General features: G+C 43.1%; 2 protein-coding genes across 4 annotated transcripts in view; one reads left to right on the forward strand and one right to left on the reverse strand.

The window, feature by feature from the left end:
* Positions 1–2,001, reverse strand: part of CATSPERE (catsper channel auxiliary subunit epsilon) — a 198,455-nt gene extending 196,454 nt beyond the window's left edge. Inside the window, exons 1-2 of one of the 2 annotated variants that reach the window (XM_043567779.1) lie at positions 1,879–2,000; positions 626–674 (exon numbers count right to left, since the gene is read on the reverse strand). In XM_043567779.1, coding sequence (XP_043423714.1) covers positions 626–674; positions 1,879–1,943 — 114 coding nt within the window. In that variant the 5' untranslated portion in view covers positions 1,944–2,000. Of the gene's footprint in view, positions 1–625; positions 675–1,878 lie in introns of both variants that reach the window. The other variant, XM_043567780.1, reaches the window with a different exon arrangement.
* A 1,696-nt stretch (positions 2,002–3,697) lies between these two features.
* Positions 3,698–27,249, forward strand: part of ADSS2 (adenylosuccinate synthase 2) — a 37,332-nt gene continuing 13,780 nt past the window's right edge. The window contains exons 1-6 of one of the 2 annotated variants that reach the window (XM_043569054.1): positions 3,698–4,101; positions 16,553–16,655; positions 17,456–17,524; positions 19,195–19,245; positions 26,036–26,102; positions 26,353–26,460. In XM_043569054.1, coding sequence (XP_043424989.1) covers positions 3,919–4,101; positions 16,553–16,655; positions 17,456–17,524; positions 19,195–19,245; positions 26,036–26,102; positions 26,353–26,460 — 581 coding nt within the window. In that variant the 5' untranslated portion in view covers positions 3,698–3,918. The remainder of the gene's footprint in view (positions 4,102–16,552; positions 16,656–17,455; positions 17,525–19,194; positions 19,246–26,035; positions 26,103–26,352; positions 26,461–27,249) is intronic. The other variant, XM_043569055.1, reaches the window with a different exon arrangement.

Genomic DNA, 27,249 nt, shown 5'->3' on the forward strand with positions numbered 1-27,249 from the left:
ATTTAAGAACAATCTTGCAGAATTTAAATTGTCTGCTTTCCCCGTGTCCCTGCAACCATAACTGAAAAATTATTGTGCAGACCCATAAAAGGACATGTGGAAGGATCTTCTTCACAGTGTTGTTTGTGGTGACAGAAAGCCATGTGTCCATCATTAGGGGGGTATATAAATAAAACACACACTAGTAAGCAGGCAGCATTCAGAAGAAATTAAGGCAAAGTATTGGATAAAAAAAGGAATATAGAGAATGAAATGTACAGCTTTGGTGACCATACGTCTCCGTTTATCTAGGCCGTTCCAATTCATACGTGCTGTCCCAGCAAAAATATTAATAGCACTATCTTTCACTGTCTATAGTTTACACAATATATTGTATGGCCATCTTATCCGTGAATACTAAATAAAAAAAAAAACACTCAAAACCACATTATTTGTTTTTGCTACACACATATCTAAGGACATTCATTGGGAAGGGGATTTATATTAGGATGACAAATGAGACAACGGAAATAAAATAAAAATAAATGAATGACACCACACTATACAATTAAGTATAAAACACTGCTCTTTGCTGTAAGGTAAAAAATGATTCTTGACTATAGTTTGAAAAAAATTAAACACTTACAGTACTTCTGGTACTAAAAATGTGGTAGCTTGGGCTGTTACTGGAATACCTGTGGAGGAAAAGGTCAAATATAAATATTAAAACTAATTTCTCCTCCAAATAAGAGGGATTGTATAGCAAACCCTTAAGCTGACATAAGTGCAGAGGGAAGTTTTGCATATGACAGAGGCAATATTCAATAAATGGAACTGGAAAACGGAACTGGACTCATAAGGAGAAAGAAATGATTGCAGCCCTACCTTAGATCATTAAAGGAAACCAACTCCGTCGGGATACGAAATGTCAAAAACAAAATGTTAACGCTCTTAGTAGAAAATGTAGGTACCTATCTGTTAGACCTTGAGCAAAGGAAGAATTCGTTCAATAAGACATCTACCCTGAATTTTGACTGCAACTTTGTCTGCACTAATTATCTCAATGAATTTAGTATCGTCCGTTATGAATGTAGACCAGGGGGTGTCAAACCATGCCTTACAGGTCCAATTCCACCTGTTTGTTTTTATAATAGAGATTCATTGGCGCACAGCCACATCCCCTGGTTGGCTATTGTAAGGGTGTGCATGAATCCCTAAAATGGCAGAGTTGACTGCATCATCTGTAAAGCCCCAAGTATTTACTACCTGGTCCTTTCCAGAAAAGTTTGGTGACCTCTGGGGTACAACATAAAGTTTACACAACACCTAGAATTCACAGGCCATCCTTAATAATATCCCCTATCCTTATTTATTGATCCATTGTTTGCCAGGCCTATGCTGGGAGCTAAATATATCTTTGCATTCAAGCCTCACGACAACCCCGTGAGGCAGGTTTCATCTTCTTCACCTTATAGAGGAAAAAATGGAAGCTTACAAAGCACCAGAAACCATCAACCACCTAGTCATCCTAGGGAAGTGCCCTCGCTCCCTGCCTCCACTCCCCGGTGGTGGCGACTTCTGGGTTCTCGTTTGCTCCGCTCGTCTCCGGCGGAACGAGGGCGCGGCAGGAGGAAACGAGTGTACGGATTCGCGGGGGCTCAGCTGTGCACCCGACAGCCACGCGAAGTCACCAAGACCCTGGAGTAGCAGAGCCCTAGCACTGCCCCTCACTCCCGCCCCATTCATGGAAAACTGGCGGAAGGGGGCGGCGGGGCGCCGGTGCTGGGGGCCGGGAGCTGGGGCTCGGGGCGCTGGTCCGCAGGGGCGGGTGGGCCAGGACGCCAGGGCGCGGGGGCGCGCCCTGCCCGGTGTCCCAGGGCGCCTTGGGCGTCTCTCTACCTCCACAGGGCCGAGCCGCAGCAGCTCAGCCACGACAGCAACACCGCCACTCCCTGGGCCGACATGGCGCCGGGATGGCGTCCGCCCAACGGCCCGGGCCACGCCCACCCTGCCCTCGCGCGCTCCCCGGGGGTGCCGGCGGACCCGCCGAGGAGGTGCCCGGGGCCCGGCGCCGCAGGGCGGGGTCGAGCCCCACCCGCGAGGGCCAGCGCGCAGTACGCATGCGTGCCAGCGCGCCGCTACCTGCGCTATCCCTGAGCTTGGTAGTTGGTTGGAGGAGGAAACGCAAAACCAGACGGGAGGAAGGGCAGAAACCGTGCTTTTTGGGAGTGAAAGAGCAAAACCACTCCGGAAAATCCCAGTTGACGGAACGAGGGTGAAGCTTTTAAGTTCCTGCACCCTTTAGCCCAAGTCTTCGTTGTGACTGTACATAAATATTGCAATAGCGAATACATATCTGGCAGTGCTTTCCAGGATCCAGCACTCTAGAAGTGGTTTTTAAGTTCAACAGAAATGAACAGTAACGGGGACTTATTGAGCACCTACTTTAGGCCCAACGCCACCTCGTGCACTTGAGTACAAGGAAATATGACAGCTTTCTGGTTTACAAAGGGGTTTGTAATCTGGTGGTAAAGCTAAGATAAACACCACAATTTTCAGTTTTCTAATTTATGTTTATTTGTTAGTAGACCAAATAATCTGAATCCTTGAGTGCTGCAACTACCTTTACTCCTCCTTACGTCCTCAGTGCCCAGCACCATCATGGTTTGTAGTACGTCCTCAAGGCTTACCGACAAGGAATCATTGAATAAAACCAGTGTAATACTAAAATACGCTCTAGGGACCATTAGAGAACGTGATTGTGTGTATACGATATGTATGTAGTAGACATTGCATTTAATGTTTACATGAGACTCTATTCGCACTTTTTCCCGAAGCATCTTTATATCAGAATTAGCTGTCATAATTAATTTGTGTTGCAGTTGGAAGAGCATTAGATCAGCAGGTGATACAGTTTACTCCAGAAGCTAGGCGCGGTTCAAACACTAAAGAGTGGAATGTACAAAAAGGGCCTGGGTTCTGGGCTCTCTCGGTGCCAATTCAGCCCGCACTAGAGCAAGTTAACTTTTAAATCCTATAAAATAAGGGTAAGAGAGTATTACTTCCCTTACGTGGTTGTGGAATTTAAAAGAGCTAAGTGCATCACAATATTTGGCACAAACTGTACATCAGTATTCTCCTCTTCTCTGAGCCTCTGTTACTAGTGTGTATAATGAGAAGGGTTGGAACTTTACTTGATCTCTAGACTTTCAGTTCTAATGTCCTCCATTGCTCTACTTTTGAGTTTGCCCTCTTTGATCCCTGCCCCATCTCTCTTCCAGGCCTTTAGTTTCCAGTTCCAAATCTATACATTTCAATTCCATCCCATTTGTATTTTGGAATTCCACCCTTTGAATTTCGCACACGCTATCTCGTCGCTGAATAAAGACAAGTCATTAAAAAACAATTTGAGGACGAACGCTTGCAGACGGCAGGACACCATGGCCCCAGAAGACGTCGCCTCCGCCCAGAGCGTTGCATGCCGGGAGTTGTAGTCCGACGCTCGAGCACGCACCTCCGCGCCTCTCCAGTTTGAAAAGCGGGACCAGGGCGGCTGGGCGGGGCGATGAGGCGAAGCGCGCTCGAGGCCCCGCCCCCGCCCCCTTCCGCTCGCGGGCTCCCCCTGGGGTGGCGCGCCAGGCTGCGGAAGGGGCGTGGCCTCAGTCCCGGGTGGCGGCGGTTGCCGCCACCGGGGCCTCTTCCTGCGGGCGGTGCTGCGGCGGCCGGCCTGCGCGGGGCAGTCATGGTCGCCCCTTGAGTGGGCTGTGGCGGGGAGCGGGGCGGGGCCTGGCTGGAGAGGGGCGGCCCGGCGGGGGCGGGGGCGGGGCCGGCCTCTGGCTCCTTCTTCCTCCGCATGTGGCTGGCGGCCGCAGAGCAGTTCGGTTCGCGCACTCCTCGCCGCCCGCGCCTCCTTCGGGCTCTCCTCGCGTCACCGGAGCCATGGCGTTCGCCGAGACCAACCCGGCGGCATCCTCCCTGCCCAACGGCGATTGCGGCCGCCCCGGGGCGCGGCCCGGCGGGAACCGGGTGACGGTGGTGCTGGGCGCGCAGTGGGGCGACGAAGGCAAAGGCAAGGTGGTGGATCTGCTGGCGCAGGACGCCGACATCGTGTGCCGCTGCCAGGTGAGGCGACCGGGCTCTGACGCGAAGCCGGGCCCGAGAGCGCGGGCGCGGAACCCGGATCCGTCGTCCAAAAGGAGGTGTCACCTTGAGGTTCTCTCCTGCTCGGAGCTGCGGCGACGTGGAGAAATGGCGGGAGGTCAGAGACCCCTGACCCGAGGGGTTGGGGTGGCTCTGGAGGAAAACGAGGGTTGACGGGGAGTCTTTGGGAGACGCGCGATGCCTCGGGGGCTGCAGTTTTGGGTGTGGGGGGCAGTGCCCAGCCTCGGGTCTGGGGCCGGGGTGGGGACGGGATACGGTCCGAGTTTGAGACGCTCCCGCCCGAGGGAGGCCTGCTCCCGACTCCGGGCGGAGACCCCGCGCGGCTGCAGCACGCTCCCTCCCCTTAACCCACCCACCCAGCCGGGGGAGACCGATGGAAGGGGGGGGGGGCGGAATGGATTGTTCCGAAGCGCCCGAAAAGCCGCTCGCCACTCCCCCACCTGCAGGCCCCCAGCGTGCAGATCTTTGCCTCCTCCCGTCCACTTTGTTGACACGAGACCCCAGCCTCCGGGCTTTGCACAGTTAACGGCCCCGGGTTTTGACTCGGTACCCCGTGTATTCATGTTAAGGGTAGATTATTGTTACTTGTTGGTCCCAGACGAAAGAATCCCAGCTCCTCTACGAGTGAGGCAAATAATGCGCGGATGTCAAATGTGGTATTTAGAAATATTTACATTGTTACGCTCACACGGAAAGTGAACTTTCGGGAAATGGAACGGTAATGTACTTCCTACCCGGAGACACGTGGTTTTCAGTGTAAGCTTTCTTCTGATTTGTCGGTTGCTTTGAAGCAGCCTCTAGGCTACGCCTTTGTGAAGGCTCTTAGATAACTATTACCAGTTTCAAAATTCGAAGTGGTTGAGCAATAACCACTTTCAAAACAAATTGCGATGTATTTGAAATGAACTGCTGTTTACCTCGCAAGAAGGTAGGTCTCTTCCTCGTGAACATGGCACAGTATGATGATGCCATGCTGTGTATGTTGTAACAAGTTAGTAGGCCCACTCGATTGAAAGCGTTCTACCTGAATGTCATTTGAGCAAGCAGAAACAAAGTAATCACAAGTACAGAAAAAGCTAAATGCAGATATTCTGATTTGTCGTGGGGTTTTGTTTTGTTTTGTTTTGTTTGCATGCAGAAACTCACCCTGCCCATTCCTTAGCCAAGATAGTCATGGCCTCTTAGTATTACCACTTAGCACCACCACCACCTCTCCCCACCTTCAGCTCTCTCTTCGTCCGGCCCTCTGGCGACCCACTTACCTTACTTACTTACTGCCTTACTCCTAAGCGTGTTTCCATGCAAGTCCTGCCCCACATTGCCTTAGGAGCTGCTCCAAAAGCCAGCTTTCACCTTGCTTTTGTCTTAAAATCAGGTCTGGCCATGCTACAGGGAAAGAAGAATGAGAATACCTAACTCTTGCTGGGTAGAAAGGGAGAGAGGCTGGGCCTCTTTGTCCCCTTCCCTGTCATTCCTGCCGTCTTCCTTACCCAGAAATAGTAATGCTTAGGCTGAGTAACATTATGGGTTGTCAGAAGGTTTGGAGAATGTAACGTTGAAGAGCATTTATTCTAAAAGATCCCCGATTTTAGTATTTCCTTGAAAAATAGTAGAATGAATTTGTATACAAGAGAAGGTGTTTCTGTGTTGTTGTGAATGTCCTCTTGACGAAGGTCATGGACCAATCTCATCTGATGCCCTTGGAAAGCCTAGAGAGAAGTGATTGAAAAGGAGCCAAGTTTGGCTTAAAACTGTTAGCTGAAGACAGAGGAGGAACATTTGTGCAGACCTGTTACGCAGACGTTCGCCACCTGTAAACTTTTGACTGACCGCAATCCTTATATAATTCTAAAATCTTCATATTCTAGTGCCTTTTAAGAGCTCATCATTGGAAGGACTCTTACTAGTTTTGTTACTGAGAGTAGTTACGTAATGAATAGATTTAAGCGTCTCTCTTGTGATTCACCTTGGTAACTTTATATTATTTGGTCAGCCCTAGTAAGCTGACTCCTACTTACTGAAATTCTCCTGGCTTATAAAACTGAAGAATATGGAATGTTGAAATTCTCAGTGTATATAGAGCGCTGGGAAAAGTCAACGTTGGAAGACATTTGTAGCTTGAAATGCCTTGTTTGGTGATTTAAGTTTTGTGTATTACTGGAAATCTATACTTTGTTAGAACTTGGTACGGTTTTTATTGATCATATTTATGCCATAAACTCGGCTTGTGTACAGGTTGTTTCTCTAGAAGTGGTATACAGATGATGTGTTCATGGTTTAACAATGGAATCATAAAGGAACTTTTTCCAATTTAAAATAAAGTTTTTGAAAGAAAAACTGACCTTGCATTTAACTATGTTAAATATATCAAATGCCTTATTGGAAAGAGTAGATGCAACACTAGTGGCATTTTCATCAACACCCTTAAGGCCTGCATTGCAGATTCAGGATTTATACGGAATTATTTACAATTTGGTAAATTCTCTAGATCCATAAATCAGTACGTAGGGCTTAACATCAAAGAACAACACCTCCTGATATCTTAATTTTAAATTGATGTCTTTTAAGGAAAAGCCGTACGAGTAGGACCAACTCCAGGTGTATTTTATTTATCCAACAATCACCGAATGAGTATCTACAGGGGATAAAGGGGGAACCACTTAGCCCCAGAGTTAAGCTGAAAAAGGCAGGGATTGTGCCCACAAGGAGCTTACAGTCCGAGGGACAACTGCTACATAAGCAGGGATTGCCAGGTAGGGATTGGAGAAGGATACTGGTAGGGGGTTTTCAAAGAGTTAAAGTATGGGTGGGTGTAGGTCGGCCCCTTTCTGGCAGCATAAAAGTTGCTTTGTTAGGAAGTCTCTTGCTATCACCACCACCCCCACCCCCCCCATCCTCCAGAGTAAACTGTTATACTTTATTTTCTTTATTTTGTTGAGTAGAAACTACAGAGGTTTGAACTGTTACCGTTTCTACCACTTGTTAAGCAGGTTTATTTATTGTTCTAGAAAGTCAGCAAGGTGGTCTTCGTTAACCAGGAAGTTGCCTGGGATCCGGAATAGTTAGGACAGTACTCTCTCTCTTTGTGTTTTTTCCCCTCAGGGTTTTAAAGTTAACATAAAGAAAAATGTTAACTAAAATTAATTAGGGAAAATTAATAAAGGGAAAGTGTATCCTGTCACTTGCTCTATAGAAAAGCTTGCCATGAAAATAAATACAATGAAGAAAATGTTAATTTGTAGCTAGATGCTGACATTCGCAGAAGGCTCTGAAACCAGCTCTTAGTAAGTTAAGACAAACAACAAAAAAAAGTATAGAAGACCTAACAGCAGCAAACTGAGACTTTGTCGGTGGAATGATTAGAAAAATTGAGAGATAATTTAAAAGGCATAACTAAAGTGTTTTTTAATGCCTTGACTTGATACAACTAAAATTACCTCCCAAACCACTTCCCACAATTTTGAAGGTGGTAAAGAATTAGCATTTAGGGTAAACTGTTTTTCCAGATTCATAATAATCGCTATCTCTGTGTCCCCTGTCAACACTTTTTATAAAGTTCATAGACTTTCCCAAGTACAGAGATGTATGCCAATGTGTGGTATACTTGGTTAAGTCTTGCTTTCTTGGATTACTGTGTTTTCCCTGCCAGAATATAAATTTTCTCAAAACGAGGATTTGTGCTTTTTTTGTTGTTGTTTTTTTCCATAGCACCAAGTACTCTGTGAGACAGAGAGGAAGTAAATCCTCAACAAATATTTATTAGGTGTCTGGATCACGTCTAGAAATTTCTTTGAGACCGGTAGCTTAACCCTTTCCTGTAAATTATTTTAACATCTCCCTGGACAAGTTAATTGACTGATGGCATGAGTTTAAGGTGGAATCCCCAGCATTCGTTGGATTAACATTTGTTACTTAGTATTTTAACTAGTACTTTTATACTGTACCGTTATGTTCAGAGGCTTTAATGGTTTATATTAACGTCTTATGTCTTGTGTGTTTGAAGAGATAACTGATGTTTGTAATTTTTTGTGTGTATTTCCTCAGCATGTTTCGCTTGAATGCCGTGTCATTCTAGTAAAATAGTTTTTGTCTGCTGAGGGCAGTAGATCTGAAAATTTAGTTAATGAGGATATCTCAAGTTGTTTACTGTTTAAGCCTATTCTGTTGATATAAATATAGATAATATATAATGATATTATATATAATGGTACAGTAGGATATAACATGTAATTTGTTAATGTATAATCTCTATTTTTGAGGCATAAATTTTTAAATCATGAGATCATCTCAGTGACGTCTGATCAATATTATTTTCTTTCTTTAATTTTGGTGGGAATGGGTGAGTGAGTTGGGTAATTTCAAGTTATCTCTAGGACAAACTGTTGCCCAGAACAAATGTAGAGTGAAATGGTAAATTGGCATATAGTTACTGGCTTACTATAACCGGACCCACATTTAGCAGTATTATCTTTTGGACCTCATGTCAGATTTTGACACTAAAGGTCAGTATGGATAAGCTACTCACCAATACGTAGAGATTGGTGACTGTCAGAATACTTTTACCAGTGGAAAAGAGGACTTTGAGGTATTCAGTGTTGGCTGTGGGCACCGTTGAGAACCGTCAACAGAAGTCCCTTCCCAAGGCGACTCTGGCTCCAACGTGGGATGGTTCTTTGCATTGAACCAACTTTTAATTCTGTGTAGTTCAGATTATTTAGAATTCTTCCTTAAAAAGTGGGATTTTTGTCTATATCAAGCCTTTTTTTTATTCATGAGAAAATTTTTTTTTGACTTGAAACCTGCCGTATGCTTCCAGTGCATTTTTAAGAAAGTGTCTTTGTAAATGTAATGATTGGGTGAACTTTGCTCAAGCATTTACAAAAGCTGCATCACACATCATTGGTTTATGCAGTTTTTGGTTGCGTGTCTGATCTTTCCATCCATGACCCTGGTTTAGTAAGTGTGTATATTAGGGCTTGGTGCCTAGCGTCTACACGCGGCTTGATTAGGAACCTAAGGTCCTCCCAAGCTTTTCATCATGTGTGTGACATTTATCTGCACGAAACTGGAGGGTAACCGTGATAACGTAAGGTAAAGAGAGTATCTTAAGCCTTTAAAAGACAACTGAGCAGTGTATATGTTTTCTCTTCCTATCTAGTGTGTCTGGTTACTGCTGAATAGTTTAACTGGTCGACTTACTGCTAGTCACTTAACCCGTTCTATTTTGAAATCATAAGCCAATTGCAATTAGATGAACGTCTTCCTGCAAGACTAGTCATCCTTGTTTGTAATGACTTTCTTGCTGTGCGTTGACAAGTGTTTTAGTTTTGGCGTAAGGAGAAGTGTTGCGTGTGGAAAGACAGGCACAGGTCTGACGTTCTCCCGAGAAACCAGCCCAGGTCATCAGCGTTGTCTCAAAAGCCTGTTAGGTTTCTGAGATGCTTGAAGACTCCAGGCAAGACATAGGAACCCTTCTCTGCTTGCTGGGATGGTTCGGGGGCGCGGGGTGTGAGGCGTCGCTGCCCTCTCCCGTGATCCAGGGCAGGACCTGTTGTGGACGGGTGTTCACTTTGCGCTCTGTGGTCATAGCGCGGTGTTCGTGTACTCGGGGCAGGAAGGACAAAGACGCACAGACCGTGTGTCAGAGGCCTCGGTGGCCTGAGAAAGGCCTCCAGGCTTGCGCACAAAAGTGTCAGCCCTGGACTCTCGGGCGCCTGCTGTTGCTGCAGACGCCATTGTTTCGGGTTTGCAACACGGCGGGGGGGGGGGGGGGGGGGTGTTGCCCTTTACTGTCTTCACCTCCGAGGTCACAGCAGGAACTCGGTTAGGGGAGTGATTCGGAAAGAGGTAAGACCCAATAGCGAGCTGAGTTGGGAATCAGGGGTCGCTTTTTTTTCTTCTTTTCTTTTTTCGGAGTCGCTTTTGCAGACTAATGTCGTTTCATTTCATTCCCTTCCAGACTTTTTTTTTTTTAATGTTTGTTTATTTTTGAGAGAGACAGAGCGTGAGTGGGGGAGGGGCGGAGAGAGAGAGAGAGGGAGGCACAGAATGCGAAGCAGGCCCCAGGCTCCGAGGTATCAGCACAGAGCCCGGCGTGGGGCTTGAACCCGCAAACCGTGAGATCCTGACCTGAGCTGAAGTCGAACTTAACTGACTGGGCCACCCAGGTGCCCCCAAAACCTTTTCTTTTAAATCTCCCCTGGACCTTTGGAGCTTCTTAATTGGAAACTTGCACATACCACCATTTCCTGATCCAAGCTTTTATTCTAGGGTTGGGCTTGACGGCTCCGGCGGAAGGAAAATTAATTGTCTCCTTTCTCAGGCTTCAAACCCCAATTGGGAAGTGTACAACTGAGAACAGTTACAAAATAACTAAATACTGTTATACATACCATCCCTGTAGTGCTTCCGAGTTTTGTTCTTGACAGCATACATACTAACATTTGGAAGTTAATCTTTTTTGTATTCGGTTTATCACCAGTGCAAGATAGGAACTTTAGAGAGCCAGCTGTATGCATACTATATTGCAATTAGTTCCTGCGGTGAATCATTTAGAGTCTGTTGTTTGTAGCAATGGAGGGAGGCTGTCTTAGGCAAAATGGGGAATTGTTTGAAGCAAGGACGGGTTGGCCAGTCCTCAGGGTGGCCTCGGGTAAAGGCAGCTCCTGGGAGCTCAGGAGCCCGAACTGGCAACCTTTTTTTAAAGGAGGCTCCCTTAGGTTACAGGTGTCACTGAGCTACTGCCTTTCTCGCTACTCAAAATCCAGTTCCCAAGAGGGGAGGATCTTGATTGGCTCAGGCTTGGTCGGATCAGGTTTCCCAGTCTGGGTCAATTAATGATTTGCAAAATAAGGAGTTTGGGGGGAGAGGGAACAGAAGAGGGACGAAACATAAAGAAGGTGTAGCTGACGGAGAGTTAATTTTATATAGGAAAATGCGCAATGACGAAATACTGGCTCTGGGTTATTCTTATTTGTGAATTGTTTGGTAACAGTATTAAATATACTGTAGAGCCGCTGTTTTTCTAGAGGGAAGAATGTTTGGAATTAAATGGGTTTTTATTGGGGCACCTGGGTGGCTCAGTCAGTTAAGCATCCGACTTCCGCTCAGGTCATGATCTCACGTCTTGATCTCACAGTTCCTGAGTTTGAGTCCTGTGTCGGGCTCTGTGCTGACAGCATAGAGCCCACTTGGGATCCTCTGTCTCCCTCTCTCTCTGCCCCTCCCCCGCTCTCTCTCTCTCTCAAAAATAAATAAACATTTGAAAAAATTGGTTTTGATTAACTATAATTAAAATAGTGAAAATGGCCTATCTTAGGAATGGTTTATAAAACTTAAAGCGTACATCAGAAACTTTGATTTTTAGGTTTGAGAACATAGCATTTTAGTTCTGCTTTTGCCTCCATCATGTTCTAGTTTATGTCAACGAGAGACATTTTATTCTTGGTCATTAAGCAGCATTTAATATTTTATTTACATCTAATCTGAAAGCAAGAATAATAGTTGAAGAGAATTAGTAAAATGAATACCACATTAGGGGATGTTTTGTGACTGGTGAGACCTGATTGGATTTTCTTTCATAGGTTTATTTTTTTACTTCAATACAGTGAATTTGCATTTATGTTTGTTTTTATTTAGTTTGTTTTAATTTTTTAATGTTTGTTTATTTCTGAGAGAGACAGAGACAGAATGCGAGCGGGTTAGGGGCAGAGAGAGAGGGAGACACAGGATCTGAAGCGGGCTCCAGGATCTGAAGCGAGCTGTCAGCACAGAGCCCAATGCGGGGCTCGAACTCAAGAGCTGTGTGGTCATGACCTGAGCCAAAGTCAGATGCTCAACCGACTGAGCCACCCAGGTGCCCCTGAATTTGCATTTATTCTTGATATTCAGTATAGGAAAAACCATCATTTAAGGCATTATAAACTTAGGCTTTTTCTCAAAGCAACTTGCCACATAATATGCAGTTACTTTGTGTTCACACGGATTTCTTGTTTCTTGGGGTTTTAAAGGGTAAATCTCAGAATTTAAAATGTTTAAAAAATTAAGGCATCTGAGAATTGTTAAAAAATATTTTCTCTCTTGGTATCATTGATCTGGAAAACAACATTAATTGCTAGTCCACAGCTCTTTTGATTGTATGACAATTAAACACATTCTGTGTTTTTAGTTAAGTGATATAAAACATGCAGCTTTGATAGTTAACAGTAGCTAGGACCTACATGTGTCCTACATGAGTGACTAGGACCATGTGTTACGGGAATTTAACAAAACAGCAAGAGATAGTTACTTGTAACTATTAATATGAATATATGACTAGTACGCTGTGGGGAGGGGGGATAATTCATCAAGTTTGTTTTGCAGAAATTTCGCGTTGGGAAGAGAGTAGCACATCTCCGTTAAAAGTAGACGATATTTCTCTCCGATCGTGTATACAGTGCTCTCTGGCCTCCCCAGTGCTCCTTATGAGAATTACTAAACACGATTAAATGTGTATGTTCTCGTTACTTGCTCTGACATGCTCGCGGAACTGCCCCTGTGACCGGCAGTGTGATCACAGACGTGGAAGCCTGTGGTTCAGACTCTGCCCCCCGAATCCACTGGAGGGTGTGGGGGGAGGGTGTGGTGTGGTTAGCAGTGGTGCGCGTATCGAAACCGTGTTTTGCTGCTTGCTAGTGTGCTGACCTCTCCTTGGACCGGTGTAGTCTGTGTTTGGAGACCGTTGCCTGAGCTCCCAAGGGGACTTTTGTGTATTGCACACCATCTATGAATATTTGAGGTTAACAGCCAAATAGACACTTCAGATTTGAAGCTGCCTCTGTCGCATTTTGTAAAACACGACAGTTTACGAAAGCTTATCTCCTGTATAGATCACCTTGTCAGGAAGCTCCTTGTGAGTAACTCTCCCTCAGTTCACCTTAGGAATCTTTTCTGCAGAGTTGTGTGTTTGAGATTAGAAGCCGTCCTGCCCCAGTTCCCCCGGGGCACTAATGACCAGATACGCTAATAAGCAGGCTTGCATTTTCTCCCCTAGCTCCTTAATAGAATGAATAAGCTAGGGTTATTCTGGGCATGTTTAACCATATTTTCTTGCTCAACCAAGTAGAATTTAAATGAGATTGAAATCCTGTAGGAAGCCTGAATATAGGACATTGGTTATTGAAAGGGCTGATTAGTGTTTGAATGCGCTCAGCTGTTCACTAAAGTGTGCTTTTGAAGCCTTTTGCAGCTGAACTTTTCCAGCCTGAACCACCACCTGTAAACTTGGAAGAACTTAACAAATTAAACCGTCTCATCCCCCTAGCGTCATCTCTCACAACCCGTAACAAACAATCCGCTTTATTACGGTTGCTGCCACCATTACTGTCTGTCTTGGTAAAACATTATCTAAGAGAGTAGGGTTTGGTTACACAATAAGAACATTATTGGGCACTGCCGAGTTAATAATTGTTTCACCAAATGATTATATTAGTGTACCTATAAAAGTAGTTTTATGTAAATTAGGAGACTGACTTTAGAGGTCTACTCCAAAAATTGTGGCGTGTTTTTTTATCTTAGGCAAATAATGGATTAAAAAAAATAAACTGATTTTGCTGAAGTAATAGTGCTTTACTAGTTTTTTTTTTGTCATAAAGTCACTAGTACTTTATAACAGTTGAGGACAAATTTCTTAGATTTAGTGACTTATAACAATTTAGAATTAATAACAAATGAGCATCTTCATAGGATCTCTTCGTAGGATCTCCAGAAATTTGAATGAGCTTTATACTCCGGAAAGATTTTTCCTGAAAGTTTGGGGGAAGGTCTCCTAAATCGTAAAAAGTCGCGATAAAAAAAGCTAATATTAGCATGAGGGATAGATCTGTGAAAGAAAAGCCATAAACACCAAGTAAGAATTGTCCTGTGAGTTATTTTTCTTTTAGGGTTCTATCAGAATTGGTAATAAACTTGCACAAGTGTGAAGTCATAATAAAGTGTGCACCAGGAAGTGCTGCTGTGACGTTGTCTCTAAGGACGACAGATTGGAAACAACCCAGATGCCTCTCTTGTGGGAAATAAATTCTGTATGGGACCATATAAAAAGCTGTACGGTAGGGCCATGAAAAGAATGAGGTGGTTCGGTTCACAAGGTGTGGGACGCGTGCTCAGATTTGCTAAGTAAAAGCAGGCTGCCCGGGAGTACACAGCTCCCGCCGTTTGGATGTGTGCAATGAAACAGGACGCAGATTACCTGCTGGCTTTGGCACATTACCTCCAGAAGTTACACCAAAACCTGGCGGTGACTGGTAGGGAGGGCCTGGTGGGGTGAGGACTATGAGGAAGACTTCACCCCTACCGTGCATTCTTCAGAGCCTTTTTCTCACATGCAGATGTTTCTGATTAAAACATAAAAAGTAGGGAAATACTGCCAGGTTCCCCCGGGGTAACGAGTGAGGGAAGTGCTGCTAATCACTCCTGCTTCTGTCCTCCTGTGGCCTGCCGCCCACCTGTTTGCCTTCCAGACCTCACTGTCCGGTCTTTTCTTGTTTTGTTTTAAACATACCTGACCTAGACATGTACTAGTCTTTTTTTTTTTTTTTTTTAATTTTTTTTTTCAACGTTTATTTATTTTTGGGACAGAGAGACAGAGCATGAACGGGGGAGGGACAGAGAGAGAGGGAGACACAGAACTGGAAACAGGCTCCAGGCTCTGAGCCATCAGCCCAGAGCCCGACGCGGGGCTCGAACTCACGGACCGCGAGATCGTGACCTGGCTGAAGTCGGCCGCTTAACCGACTGCGCCACCCAGGCGCCCCTACATGTACTAGTCTTAAAGCAGGCAGTTCTATGCTTTGTATTTGTGGAGAACAGTGTAAACAGGCATTTATTTATTTATTTATTTATTTTTTTGTGCAAGACCAGCCTTCTGGCAGGTTTTGTGAGTTCGTGATTGGTGATGATTTGGTAAAAAGTAAATAACCTTCATTTTGTCAAAAACAGCCTTGGGTTTAAAGTTAAACTGGTCATTCTCAGGACGCATAGTGTATTGATATTTTTTTTCAGTGTCCAACAAGGATGTTGTTAAATTTTGTATTTGTTGCAAACATATTCCTGGTTTGTTTACTTTAAGCTTTTTGTTAATATTATGTAGAAGTTTAAATATCAGTTGATTTGTGTGGGGTTTTTCTTTTTAATGTTTTTTAAGCTTAGACATTAGAAAAATTAGGGCGCCTGGGTGACTCAGTCCGTTATGAAGCGTCCGACTCTTGATTTCAGCTCAGTCATGTTCTCTCGGTTTGTGACTTCAAGCCCCAGGTCAGGCTCTGTGCTGAGGGTGTGGAGTGGGCTTGAGATTCTCTGTGCCATCCCCTCTCTCTCTCTTTCAAGATAAATAAACTCAAAAAAAAAAAATTAGAAAAATTATGTGGTCACTTAATAGTCAGTCTCCTGTGAACCTAATCTGACCTCAGGTTTTGCTTTGTGTTGACTATTCTAGGCATCAGCTTCACAGAGTGGAAGTTTCACTACGGGGTTATAATATGTTTCTCAACTTTAGAGGTTCCTTGACCCCGTGTATCACTTTATCCAGAGATGAGCGGATTCAGGGATTGGTACTAAACACCCACAAGACTGACTTACACCTTTACGAATTGGAGTCTCAGGATAGCCAGTATTGGAAGGAGTTACTTGGAGATTTCCTAGTTGATAGATAGGTCCGTGTAAGAGTACACATTTCAGGTCACAGAGCTGCTTGATGCCCTTTTAGTACCGTGGGAACTACATGAATGTTTATGTCAAGTTAGGGTCGACATAACTGGATCGATTACTCTTTTAATCTAGGGATTTTTCTGTGTTTGGATGAAATATCACGGATAACTAATTAGATTGCTACATGTCCTCCATAATGCCCAAGCCAGAATAACTAATTGTTCCCTGTACTTCTTTTCTCACAATTTTTTCTCTTTTTAAGAGGGGAGATGTCTTTCTACCTTCTAGAAACCTGAATTTGTTAGTTTTCTAGATCCCGTCAGGAAAAATCAGGGTACTGTGGTGGGGGGAAGAAGAGGGTATAGTCAAACTACTCTAAAGCCTCTAAAGAATAAGTGTTTGTGGGGCGCCTCGGTGGCTCAGTCGGCTGAGCGTCCAACTTCGGCTCAGGTCACGATTGCTCGGAGCCTGGAACCTGCTTCGGATTCTGTGTCTCCCTCTCTCTCTGCCCCTCCCCTGCTCATGCTCTGTCTCTCTCTCTCTCTCTGTCTCAAAAATAAATAAAACATTAAAAAAATAAAAATAAGTATTTGTGGCGAATACATACTTGGGTTTTCTTCAGTTATATTGACATTTTAGAAGAAATTACTAGTTCACTTTAGAAGGGAGATGTGTTATTTGTCATATTTATTGTCTGGGTCAATTTTCCCCTGTCTTATATTTTCAGGGAGGAAATAATGCCGGCCATACAGTTGTTGTAGATTCTGTGGAATATGATTTTCATCTTTTACCCAGTGGAATAATTAATCCCAATGTTACCGCATTCATTGGTGAGTGTATAAACTGAACCGTTTGGGTTTTTTTTCCCCTCAATTGATAATGGTGTACATTTTTGTTATCCAAGCTGATTTCATCTCTCACTGGTCAAATAATCACTGGTCCCTAGTTAATCTTGACCTTGGTACCTTCTGGAATATACCTAACTCTGGCTATTTTACAACTCTGTCTTTTAGCACTAATACTTTTTGGAATAACTTGCATTTAACTGTGGCCATTGGCAATCTTAAACTTATAAAGTAGTATTAGATCATCAAATCAGCTTTCCAAACACTGATGCACAGTAAGAAATATAGGAGATGTTTCACGGATTGATGCTGAACCCTTATAATGTGATGTGATGTAAAGTTTTTTGGCCTAGTTTTTTATCTTTAAAAATGCTAATCACAACCCGCTAAATTGATTTTATGGCCACTAATAGGGTGTGATTCCCCAGTTTTAAAGGCATTGATTTAGCATCATCGTAACCTGGTTCAGTTTGCCTAGACCGACCTAACTAGGTTCTTTCAGAATAAGTTTCACTTTGTTTCAAAGAAATTTCAAATTATTTTGAATGTAATTTTAGTGTTTTATACTCTATGTGTATTTGCATTACACTACTGTTAAAAACTTGGAATCATTTCTGTGGTAACTCCCTGAGAAATCAGATATTCTGTTTATTAAGTCCTTCATTTATCTGCTATTCTAGATGAGAGTTATCATAGATGTCTATTTTAATATCATTATGTATATGTGTATTATAAGTATAAATATTTAAGGTTGGTCTTTTTTTTTTTTTTTTGCTTTCCTTTAGGAAATGGTGTGGTAATTCATCTACCTGGATTATTTGAGGAAGCAGAGAAAAATGTTCAAAAAGGAAAAGGTATGAAAGCCTGACTGCTTTGCCTGGTAACTGGTTTGTTTATTGTAAAGTTTGTTGAAAAATCTCACACCGGGCAAAACATTTTGTCTTATGCTTTAAATTTTTTTTTTTAATGTTTATTTATTTTTGAGAGAGACAGAGCACGAGTGGGGCAGAGACAGAGGGAGACACAGAATCTGAAGCAGCCTCCAGGCTCTGAGCAGAGCCTGACGCGGGGCTTGAACTCACAGATGGTGAGATCATGACCTGAGCCGAAGTCGGATGCTTACCGACCGAGCCACCCAGGCTCCCTTGTCTTATACTTTAAAATTGCAGGTTGTTGTAGGACAAATGTTTTCAATGTCGGTTACATTTTATTCAGTATGATCAGTATTGTAAACAGAAGACAAACAGAATAAGGTAATTGTGTAAGCCCTGATTTCTTGACACCCAGGTCATCCATAGAGTTTCTCCTCAGGCTCCTGGAATCACTGTCCATTCGCTGGTGGAGAAATTCCAGAGATTCATCATCCCCACCTCCCAAACCAAACATTAGCTTGTGGGAGTCAGGAAACCAGTGAGGTCCCCTTTGCACACAGTCAGTCAGTGTCGTTCCCGTGGGTTGTATAACCCTGGAATAAAACAGGGTTGTTTCTGTCCCTCCCTCCACATGAGGGAGATGCTCTTTCTATGACATGATTCACTCCCATCTCCTTAAGAACAATTTTTTTAAAGCCTTAGTTTCCTGCCTTTGCTAATCTCTTTGGGATTTGTGGAAGTCTGTTTACATTCAGTTTGGCTGCCTTGCTGGGCTTTGAGGGGCACTTGGCAACGCAAATAATAAATATGCAGTTGAGGAAAAGCACTGTTTGCCCTTAGCCTGGCTCGTTGGAAATACTCAATTCGATTTCGCTGTTCAAGTTTAAAAGTAGCAATCCAACCTCAAGTGTTCCTGACAGTTCGATGTGATGTCACAGAATCCTGGCTGCCTGCGACTCTCATCCCTCTTGGCTTCCCTGCATTTTTACCTACATGGTGCTGTCTCCTTTTAAATTCTTTAATCTTTTAAAAATTTTTAAACGTTTATTTATTTTTGAGAAAGAGAGACAGAGCACGAGCAGGGGAGGAGCAGAAAGAGAGGGAGACACAGAATCCGAAGCAGGCTCCAGGATCCGAGCTGTCGGCACAGAGCCTGATGCAGGGCTGAACTCACAAACCATGAGATCATGACCTGAGCTGAAGTCAGACGCTTGAGCCACCCAGGCGCCTCTAATCCCACTTTTTATAATTATCTTTTGGGAAAGGGTGCCATTCCCCAAATTAACTCCCTTTTCTTAAAATTCTTCTCCTGCTCTGCAGCAAATTTCCCCTCCCCTGCCTCTAACAAAAATGACATTTTCCCACCATTTGCTTTTGGATTCTTAGAAGTATTTTATGTGGCTCCGGCTGGCTTGAGTTTGAAGCGTTTTAGAGTTAAACATTTAAAAAGATAGAATTTGTGCATGAGTGTATATATAATGAATGACTGGTCAGAACATTCCTGCTAAGTATGTATCCCATACAGAAGACAAGATGTGTTAGTGATTACTTCTGTGAAAAACATTTTGAAACATTGTATCCCTAAAGAAATTAAGGTTTAAAAATTATACAAAGTGTTCAGTTAACCGTATCTTTTTTCTCCTTCCCTCTAGGTCTGGAAGGCTGGGAAAAAAGGCTTATCATATCTGACAGAGCTCACATTGGTAAGGGGCATAACATGCATTTTTTTTATAACTGCCTTATTCTCAGAAAGTTATCACTAACTTCTGAGGAATTAGCTAAACTAATGAATGACATAAGCAGCATTTCATGAGAAACATCTCTAATTCTGTTATAAAATAAAGCATATTAGGGACATCTGGCTGGCTCAGTTGGTGAAGCATCTGAGTCTTGATCTCAGCTCAGGTGTTGATCTCAGGGTGGGGAGTTCTGGCCCCGCGTTGGGCTGTGTGCTGGGTGTGAAGCCTACTTAAAAAATAAAATAAGGGGCGCCTGGGTGGCGCAGTCGGTTAAGCGTCCGACTTCAGCCAGGTCACGATCTTGCGGTCCCGGAGTTCGAGCCCCGCGTCGGGCTCTGGGCTGATGGCTCAGAGCCTGGAGCCTGTTTCCGATTCTGTGTCTCCCTCTCTCTCTGCCCCTCCCCCGCTCATGCTCTGTCTTTCTCTGTCCCAAAAATAAATAAACGTTGAAAAAAAAAATTAAAAAAAAATAAATAAATAAAATATATAATAAACCATATCAAATATGAAGAGCATTTATTTGCACATTAATACGCATGTAAAAAGCAGGTCTTCTATCTGGAAAAAATCTTGAGAGTGACTCTTTGTGTCTAAAATGTACCCATGTGGCTTTTTCAGTGGTTCAGACTTTATTCAGTGTAGCCTCCTTGTCCGTTGTTAGAACAAACTGGATTCTCAAATTAACTTCAAGCAGCACCAAGAAGTTTGAAGTTTGTCTCCTTGTTCCTGTCCTACCTTTGAAGGGATAGAATTGTTAATTATCAGTCACGTGGTTTTGAGACACTAACCAGGAAAGAAAGAGAACTGACCGATGCAAGCTCTTAAGTTGCATTTTTAAAAAAAACTTTTTTCTTATGTTTTTTATATTTGGGAGAGAGGCAGAGAGCGAGTAGGGGAGGGGCAGAGAGACAGAGACAGAATCTGAAGCAGGCTCCAGACTCCGAGCTGTCAGCACAGAGCCTGACGTGGGGGGCTCACGACCTGAGCCGAAGTCAGACACACACACCGTCTGAGCCACCCAGGCGCCCCGTAAGTTGTATTTAAATACAAAGGTCTCCTGAGGCAAGAGCTGCTCTAGTTTTAGCCTTGACCTCCATGTAAGAGCAGCCCCATCAAGTTTCTTAAGTATCAGCTAAGTAGCAGTGCCTCCAAATTACCAGCAGAGGCTGAGGCCTATGGCTAAACCTCAGTAATCCATTCAGATAATTTCTCTGAAGTGAACTGTGCTGGGCTGACATACTCTGGGGGTTTAATCTGCTCACTTCTAGCTTCTTTTCAAGCTTATTAGATCATTGACGTAGACCTTTCTTTTCTAATATGAGCATTTAAAGCTGCGTATGAGTCTCCTACTACTTGAGCTACACTCCACAAATACTGACATTTTGTACGTTTATGTCCATTCATTTGAAAATACTTTTTGGTGATTTCTTTTTGACCCACGAGTTATTGAGAAATACGTTTACATTTGTAAATATTGGATGCTTTTTCTGATTTCCCTTATTTATTCCTGACGTTGTTATAGACGGAGAATATACTCTGCGTGTGATCTCATCCGTTTTCAATTTGTCTAGACTTGTGTTATGGCCTGGCATAGGGCCTCTTTTGGTTAGTGTTCGACATGCCCTAAGAATATGTGTTCTGTTGAGAGTGGGGTGTTCCCTAAGTGTCAGTTAAAGGGTGTTCACGTCTCTGTGTCCTCGCTGGTATTCTGTCTCCTTGCTGTCAGTCACTTAGAGGCACGTCGAAACCTCCAGCAGTAACTGGATTCGTCTGTCTTTTCACCTCTTGTCAGTTTCTGCTTTGTGTGCTTTGGGTGGTGTGTCTATTTAAACTTCTGTTTTGGTGGATTAACTTTGATCGTGATGAGATGTCCTCATGTATGTTGGTATACACAGGAATGTGCCGCAGTAATATTCCTTACTCTTAAGAACCAGCACACCTTTCTTAAGATCAGTGTTTGCAGGAGGTATCTTTTTCAATCTAACCATCCTTAGCTTATCTATATCTATATTTGCAGGGCATTTGTTATACACAAAATATAGTTGGTCTTGCTTTTTATTCATTGTGACAATGTCCCCTTTAACTGGAGTGTTTAGATCATTTATTTCTAAATATAGTTAATTAACATTATGGCTGAATTTATATCTACTTTTTGTTTTCTATTCCTGCCATTGTCTTTTTCCTCCTTTTCCTGATTTCTTTTAGATTTAGTATTTTAAATATTATCTGCACTATTTATTGATTGATTAATTACACCTCCTGTTTTGTGAATTTTGGTAGTTGTTCCGGGATTTATAATATGCATCTTGAAATTTTTTTAAATGTTTTTATTTATTTTTGAGAGGGGGGAAGGGCAGAGAGAGAGAGGGAGACACAGAATGTGAAGCAGACGTCAGGCTCTGAGCTGTCAGCACAGAGCCTGATGCAGGGCTTGAACTCACGAGTGGTGAGATCATGACCTGAGCCGAAGTTGGATGCTTAACCAACTGAGCCACCCAGGTGCCCCTATAATATGCATCTCTAATCATCTACCTTAACATGATACAATATTTAATCCAAGATTTTTACAAGGCAATGTTTCTTTTTTTTTTTAATTTTTTTTTTTAATGTTTATTTATTTTTGAGACAGAGACAGAGCATGAACAGGGGAGGGTCAGAGAGAGAGAGGGAGACACAGAATCTGAAACAGGCTCCAGGCTCTGAGCTGTCAGCACAGAGCCCGACGTGGGGCTCGAACTCACGGACCGTGAGATCATGACCTGAGCCAAAGTCGGCCGCTTAACCGACTGAGCCAGCCAGACGCCCTCTATACCCCTTATCCAGTCCCTTGTGTTATTACTGTCCTACATTTCATGTCTACATTGTTATAAACTCTACATTGCATTCTTAAGTTTTTGCTTTAAACAGCTAATTTTCTTTTAAAGAAATTTTTAAATGAGTCCATTGTTGGCCAGTTCTTTACGTTAGCATACTTAAGCAAGCATGCAGGGAACCATTACATTATAATTGCGACCTGTCGCATTGAAACTCCAAACAAAATTTGTAATGTAAGAGATACTTACCGATGGAAAGAGATCTGAGAAATGGCCGAGACTTTACATTTCTTTAAACATTTGAAATCTAGGTTAGTTGGTGTCTGTCCTTTGATTCAGCAACTATCTATTGAATGGCTACTCTGTGCCAGGTGTAGTGTTGGGCACTGAGGATTCAGCAGTAGAAAAAATGGAGCGTGTGGTATAGTAGGGCAGACAGATGACAAACAAGATAAATCTGTAACAAACGCACCCTGGCATGTAGTGATGCGGTCTGAGGAGGGGGGAGCCACCTGTCGCATCTGGCAGTTTGGAGAAGGTGGGTAGCAATCTATAATTTCCGATACAGTGGCTGGGGATGTGTCACTGCAAAGATGACCTTTGTGTCATCTCCTGAGTAAGTTCTAGAGACCTCCTGTGCAACACTGAGGCTGTAGATGACCGTGTTCTCTTGCGACTTAACAATCTCTTAAGAGGGTAGATCTCCTAGTAAGTGGCCACAACTAATAAAACCCCCAAAACAACTTAGAAGAGCAGCAAGCGACGTGGGTATTCCGGATCCTGAAGTTCACGTGGGCATATTAATACAGTGTGACATTAATGGTGTTAATAAAAACTATAATAATAAAAGGTGGTGTTATTAAAACTTATCTACTGAAAGTGCATAATTATCTTTTATTTTAAAAATTAGACTGAGACCCCAAGGCAGCATTTTTTGTTTTCCTTATCTAGGCTGTGGACAATGGAAGACATGTTCAAATCAACCTCACACGAAGAGCGTTCTTTCAAAAACAGCGTTAGTGGGGGTATTAAGGCTCTGTGCCACGATGAGGCTTTATGAAAGTAATTACTCTGAGTTCACTAATAGCTCCCCGGGGCCTGGAAAAACCTAAGGAAACATTAGCTTAGTGGCAAGGTACTAAATTAATTTCTGAGAAATATGGTTTGCCTGCTTTCCATCAACCATTTATTTGTGGTTTGCAAGTTGCCACTGTAACTTATTTGGGCATAGAAAATGCAGCAGATACTTAAATGCAAAATGTTTTTTTATTCGAAAGAAATAGCTCACTCCAACGTCTCACTTTGGCGAAGTCTGAGTTTTAATGAAACAGCTTCTTAAGAACTGTTCGGGCTCCTCTAAAGTAAATAAGAATGGTTATTAGCTGTACATGGTAATAAAGTAATCCCTATAGTATACAATAGCTATTGTTAGAAATAAATAACCATTTTAACATCTCACACACAACAGCAAAATGCACAAAAAGTGTACACATATTTTACCCCTTTAATCAGTGTCTACCTTCTTAAACAGAACCTTTCTAGTGCCCGAAAAAGCTACTTTGCTACCCAAGCGTGTAAAAGACCGATACACTGACAGCTGTAAGACATTGATGAAAGAAAGCAGACGCGAGTAAATGGAAAGATGCTCTGTGCTCGGGGATTGGAAGAACCCGTTTTGTGAAAATGTCCGTCCTACCCAAAGCAATCTACACCCTCAAGTGTAATCCCTATCATATTTTTCACAGAAATAGAAGAAACAGTCCTAAAACTCTTGTAGAACCACAAGAACCAGAATAGTCCAAGCATCCTGTACATACAAATATTGAATCTTGATGTTGTACGCCGGGAAGTAGTGTTCTAGGTCAATGTATTTCAGTCAAACAAACAAACAAACAAAATCACTCTAATGACCTTTCCCAGTCCTTATCTACTCCGTCTCACCAAGGGAGACCGCTATTCTCTCACTTATAGATTGGTTTTGTCGTCGTCGTCGTTGTTTGAACTCGATACAGATTACACATTTAATCTGTTGCGTCTGATTTCCACTCAACAGGGTGCCCATGAGATTCATCCTTATTGTTCAATGAAGCAATATTTTATACTTTTCTCATTGCTGAGTAGTATCCCATTGTATGAAAATGCCAGTTTATCCATTTTCCCATTAATGAGGCTTTGACTCCTTTCTAGTATTGATTTACTGCAAATAATATTGCTCTGCACATTCCCATAGATACCTTTAGGTGTGCAATATGGCAGTGTACTTTAAGGATGTTGTTGCTACCTGCTTCTGTGGCACGAAGACGCATCGTGATTTACAGGGTAATTTTATGTCACACAATAAAAATTTAGTCTCTGTGTTGTAATCACCTAGTGTAAGAGGTGTCAGAACCCCTGTTCTAGACCACTGGGGAAATCTGTTAACCATACAGTTGGGAAGAGGACTGCCTTGACAATTTTGTAGCCTCTCAAAAGAGGGAATTAGGGCGGAGGGGGTTGTAGGGGGTAGGGTCAATCAGAGGGTGGGTTAAGGTCAGGTTTCCTCGAATTTTTCTAGTTTCAACATCTAGAACTACAACAGAAGCCTTCCGATACCACCAGATCTTTTAGCTAAGCCACCACTGCTTTCTAGGAAACTTAATGTCAGTCGTTCTGTGTAAAATGTAAACGTTTCTACTTATTTATATGGAAGCAATCGCAATCATTAGGGAAAAGAAGCCAGGGTTTAATGTATGAAAATGACTAAATTGGACGCTGCAAGTGGGTGAATTTTATGGAACCTGAATTATATTCCTGTCTGGCTTTTTGGAAACAAAGGAAGCCTTGGTGAAAAGTTGTAAGACAAAATTCTAGGCCCGCCTGTTCCATCAAGTAGCTATTTATTCAGTCGGTAAATATTTGAGAACTTGTAGGCACAGGAGATCAGCTGGTAAGAGACTTCCTAAAGTACTGGTGGGGCGTGAGTTTGTGAGTGCACGCGCAGGCACAGGAAGAGCCACATTCAGACACAAGTGTCTGCCTTGTAGCCATCAATGTGAAAGAATGCCCGTGTGACCCAAGGGCAGAAAGGGGACCAGAGCACGGAGCCAGAAGAGAGGCCACATAAAGGAGTTTTGTCTTTTTCTTTTGAGCAACAGAAAGCCATTGAGTTTTTAAAGGCAAGGGGGTGGTGACATCATATTTTGTGTCTTGGAAAGACGGCTTTGCTGCCTTAAGAATTATGAATTCGAGATAATCTGAATTTCCAAGAGTGGAAATACACTCATTAGGAAGCCACGGTTTGGGGTGAGAGATGACGGAAGTTTGGGACTGGTGAGGGAGAGAGAGATGTCAAGATAACGCAGAGATGTCTGGAGGGTAGAACTTGAAGAAAAGAGGGTGTCCTAGTAAGTGAAGCTTCACAGGATTGTAGGGTAGGCCCCAAAATTACCCTCTTACTGACCAGTTTTAAAATAATATAGTTTGCAATTAATAGGAATGAACGATTGGGCGTTATTTTCGTATTCATGTACCTGTTGGCGTCATAACTTCACTCCCACCGTTATTGACGCTTTTTAAATTTTTTTTATTTTTTTATAATTTTTTTTTCAACGTTTATTTATTTTTTTGGGACAGAGAGAGACAGAGCATGAACGGGGGAGGGGCAGAGAGAGAGGGAGACACAGAATCGGAAACAGGCTCCAGGCTCCGAGCCATCAGCCCAGAGCCCGACGCGGGGCTCAAACTCACGGAGTGCGAGATCGTGACCTGGCTGAAGTCGGATGCTTAACCGACTGCGCCACCCAGGCGCCCCTATTGACGCTTTTTAAAAGCACCCATTTGATTCGTCGTGGTGAAAGTAGGCCGAAGGCATTTGTAACTCAAGTAATTTAAAATGCAGTATGTTTTGCTCCTCCCACGTGATCTCTGTTTCAACGACTGTGACTTGGTGTTTCTCTCCTCAGTATTCGATTTTCATCAAGCAGCTGATGGTATCCAGGAGCAACAGAGACAAGAACAAGCCGGGAAAAAGTATGTGTTTTTGTTTTTGGTGCAGTTTAAGCAGATCCAGCCCCTTAGGTGTAAATCCTAGGCCAGAGGTTTAAGAAAAATTACTAGAATATGTTTGGATTTCAGAGGAAATCGATAGGGTTGTGACGATAAACTTAGAGAAAATAGCACAAACAAAATAGTCGAAGTAACTCCATTCTTTGTAATGATCTGACCACAGGAAGTGCCTCTTTCTTGTCTAACTCAAAGCCCGTTTTGATTTATTTTTAAGCTTGGGTACCACAAAAAAGGGCATTGGCCCAGTTTATTCTTCCAAAGCTGCTCGGAGTGGACTGCGGATGTGTGATCTTGTTTCTGACTTCGAGGGCTTCTCTGAGAGGTAACTAACTTGTGTTTCAGAATGGAAAGAGCACATGGGATTTTGGGGATTGTTCATATCCAGGATGCAAATTGGTAAGATCAGTATTCTAGTTGAATAGTGGCGTTTGGCTCTTTTGTTTTGTTTGGAGTATTAAAGTTACTTTTTATTACTTAATTTCAAATTAACTTCATGAAAGGTAACATCTTGTTGGTATCCTAGCAGTACCCCAAGAAGGCAAAGCCCAAATTATATGTAGGGATTGGAGTTTGGTATAGTTGGCTGAGAAATAGATTCCAGGGGGGTGTGGCGGTACTGTGGTCGGATTACCGCCCCCGAGAGTCTTGACCCCTCAGATTTTCAGTTCCAGAGACTCCCCCAGCCTAGACATAATTAGGCTCTTAGGTACTGGTGAACTATTTAATATTTAAGCTCACCTTAAAAAATAGAAATTGCCTCATGGATGCTTACTCTCTAGAAAAGTCTCCATGAGAAACCTAATAATCATCAAAGCTGTGTGGTGACTCAGTGACAGGGAGTTAATTGGTTGTGTCTAATGACAGGTGGCATCAAAGACCCGATGGCTGAATCCATTTTCAGGCAGCAGTTTGTGCCATCAGGGCACCTCCACTGAGATTACTGGAGACCAGTTGCTAAATTCTGCCTCTGTCTCTTTAAAAAGCATCGTGTAGTCTGTCTCCTTTTGTTTTTTTTTTTACACAGCGCAATATAATTTACACTGATTTAAGTCTACTGGTTACAGATCTTGGGCCATCCCCTTCCCTCCACACACATCACCCTAATTATATG

Source organism: Prionailurus bengalensis, chromosome E4 (genome assembly GCF_016509475.1).
Source record: "Prionailurus bengalensis isolate Pbe53 chromosome E4, Fcat_Pben_1.1_paternal_pri, whole genome shotgun sequence".
In the NCBI taxonomy this organism is placed as follows: domain Eukaryota; kingdom Metazoa; phylum Chordata; class Mammalia; order Carnivora; family Felidae; genus Prionailurus; species Prionailurus bengalensis.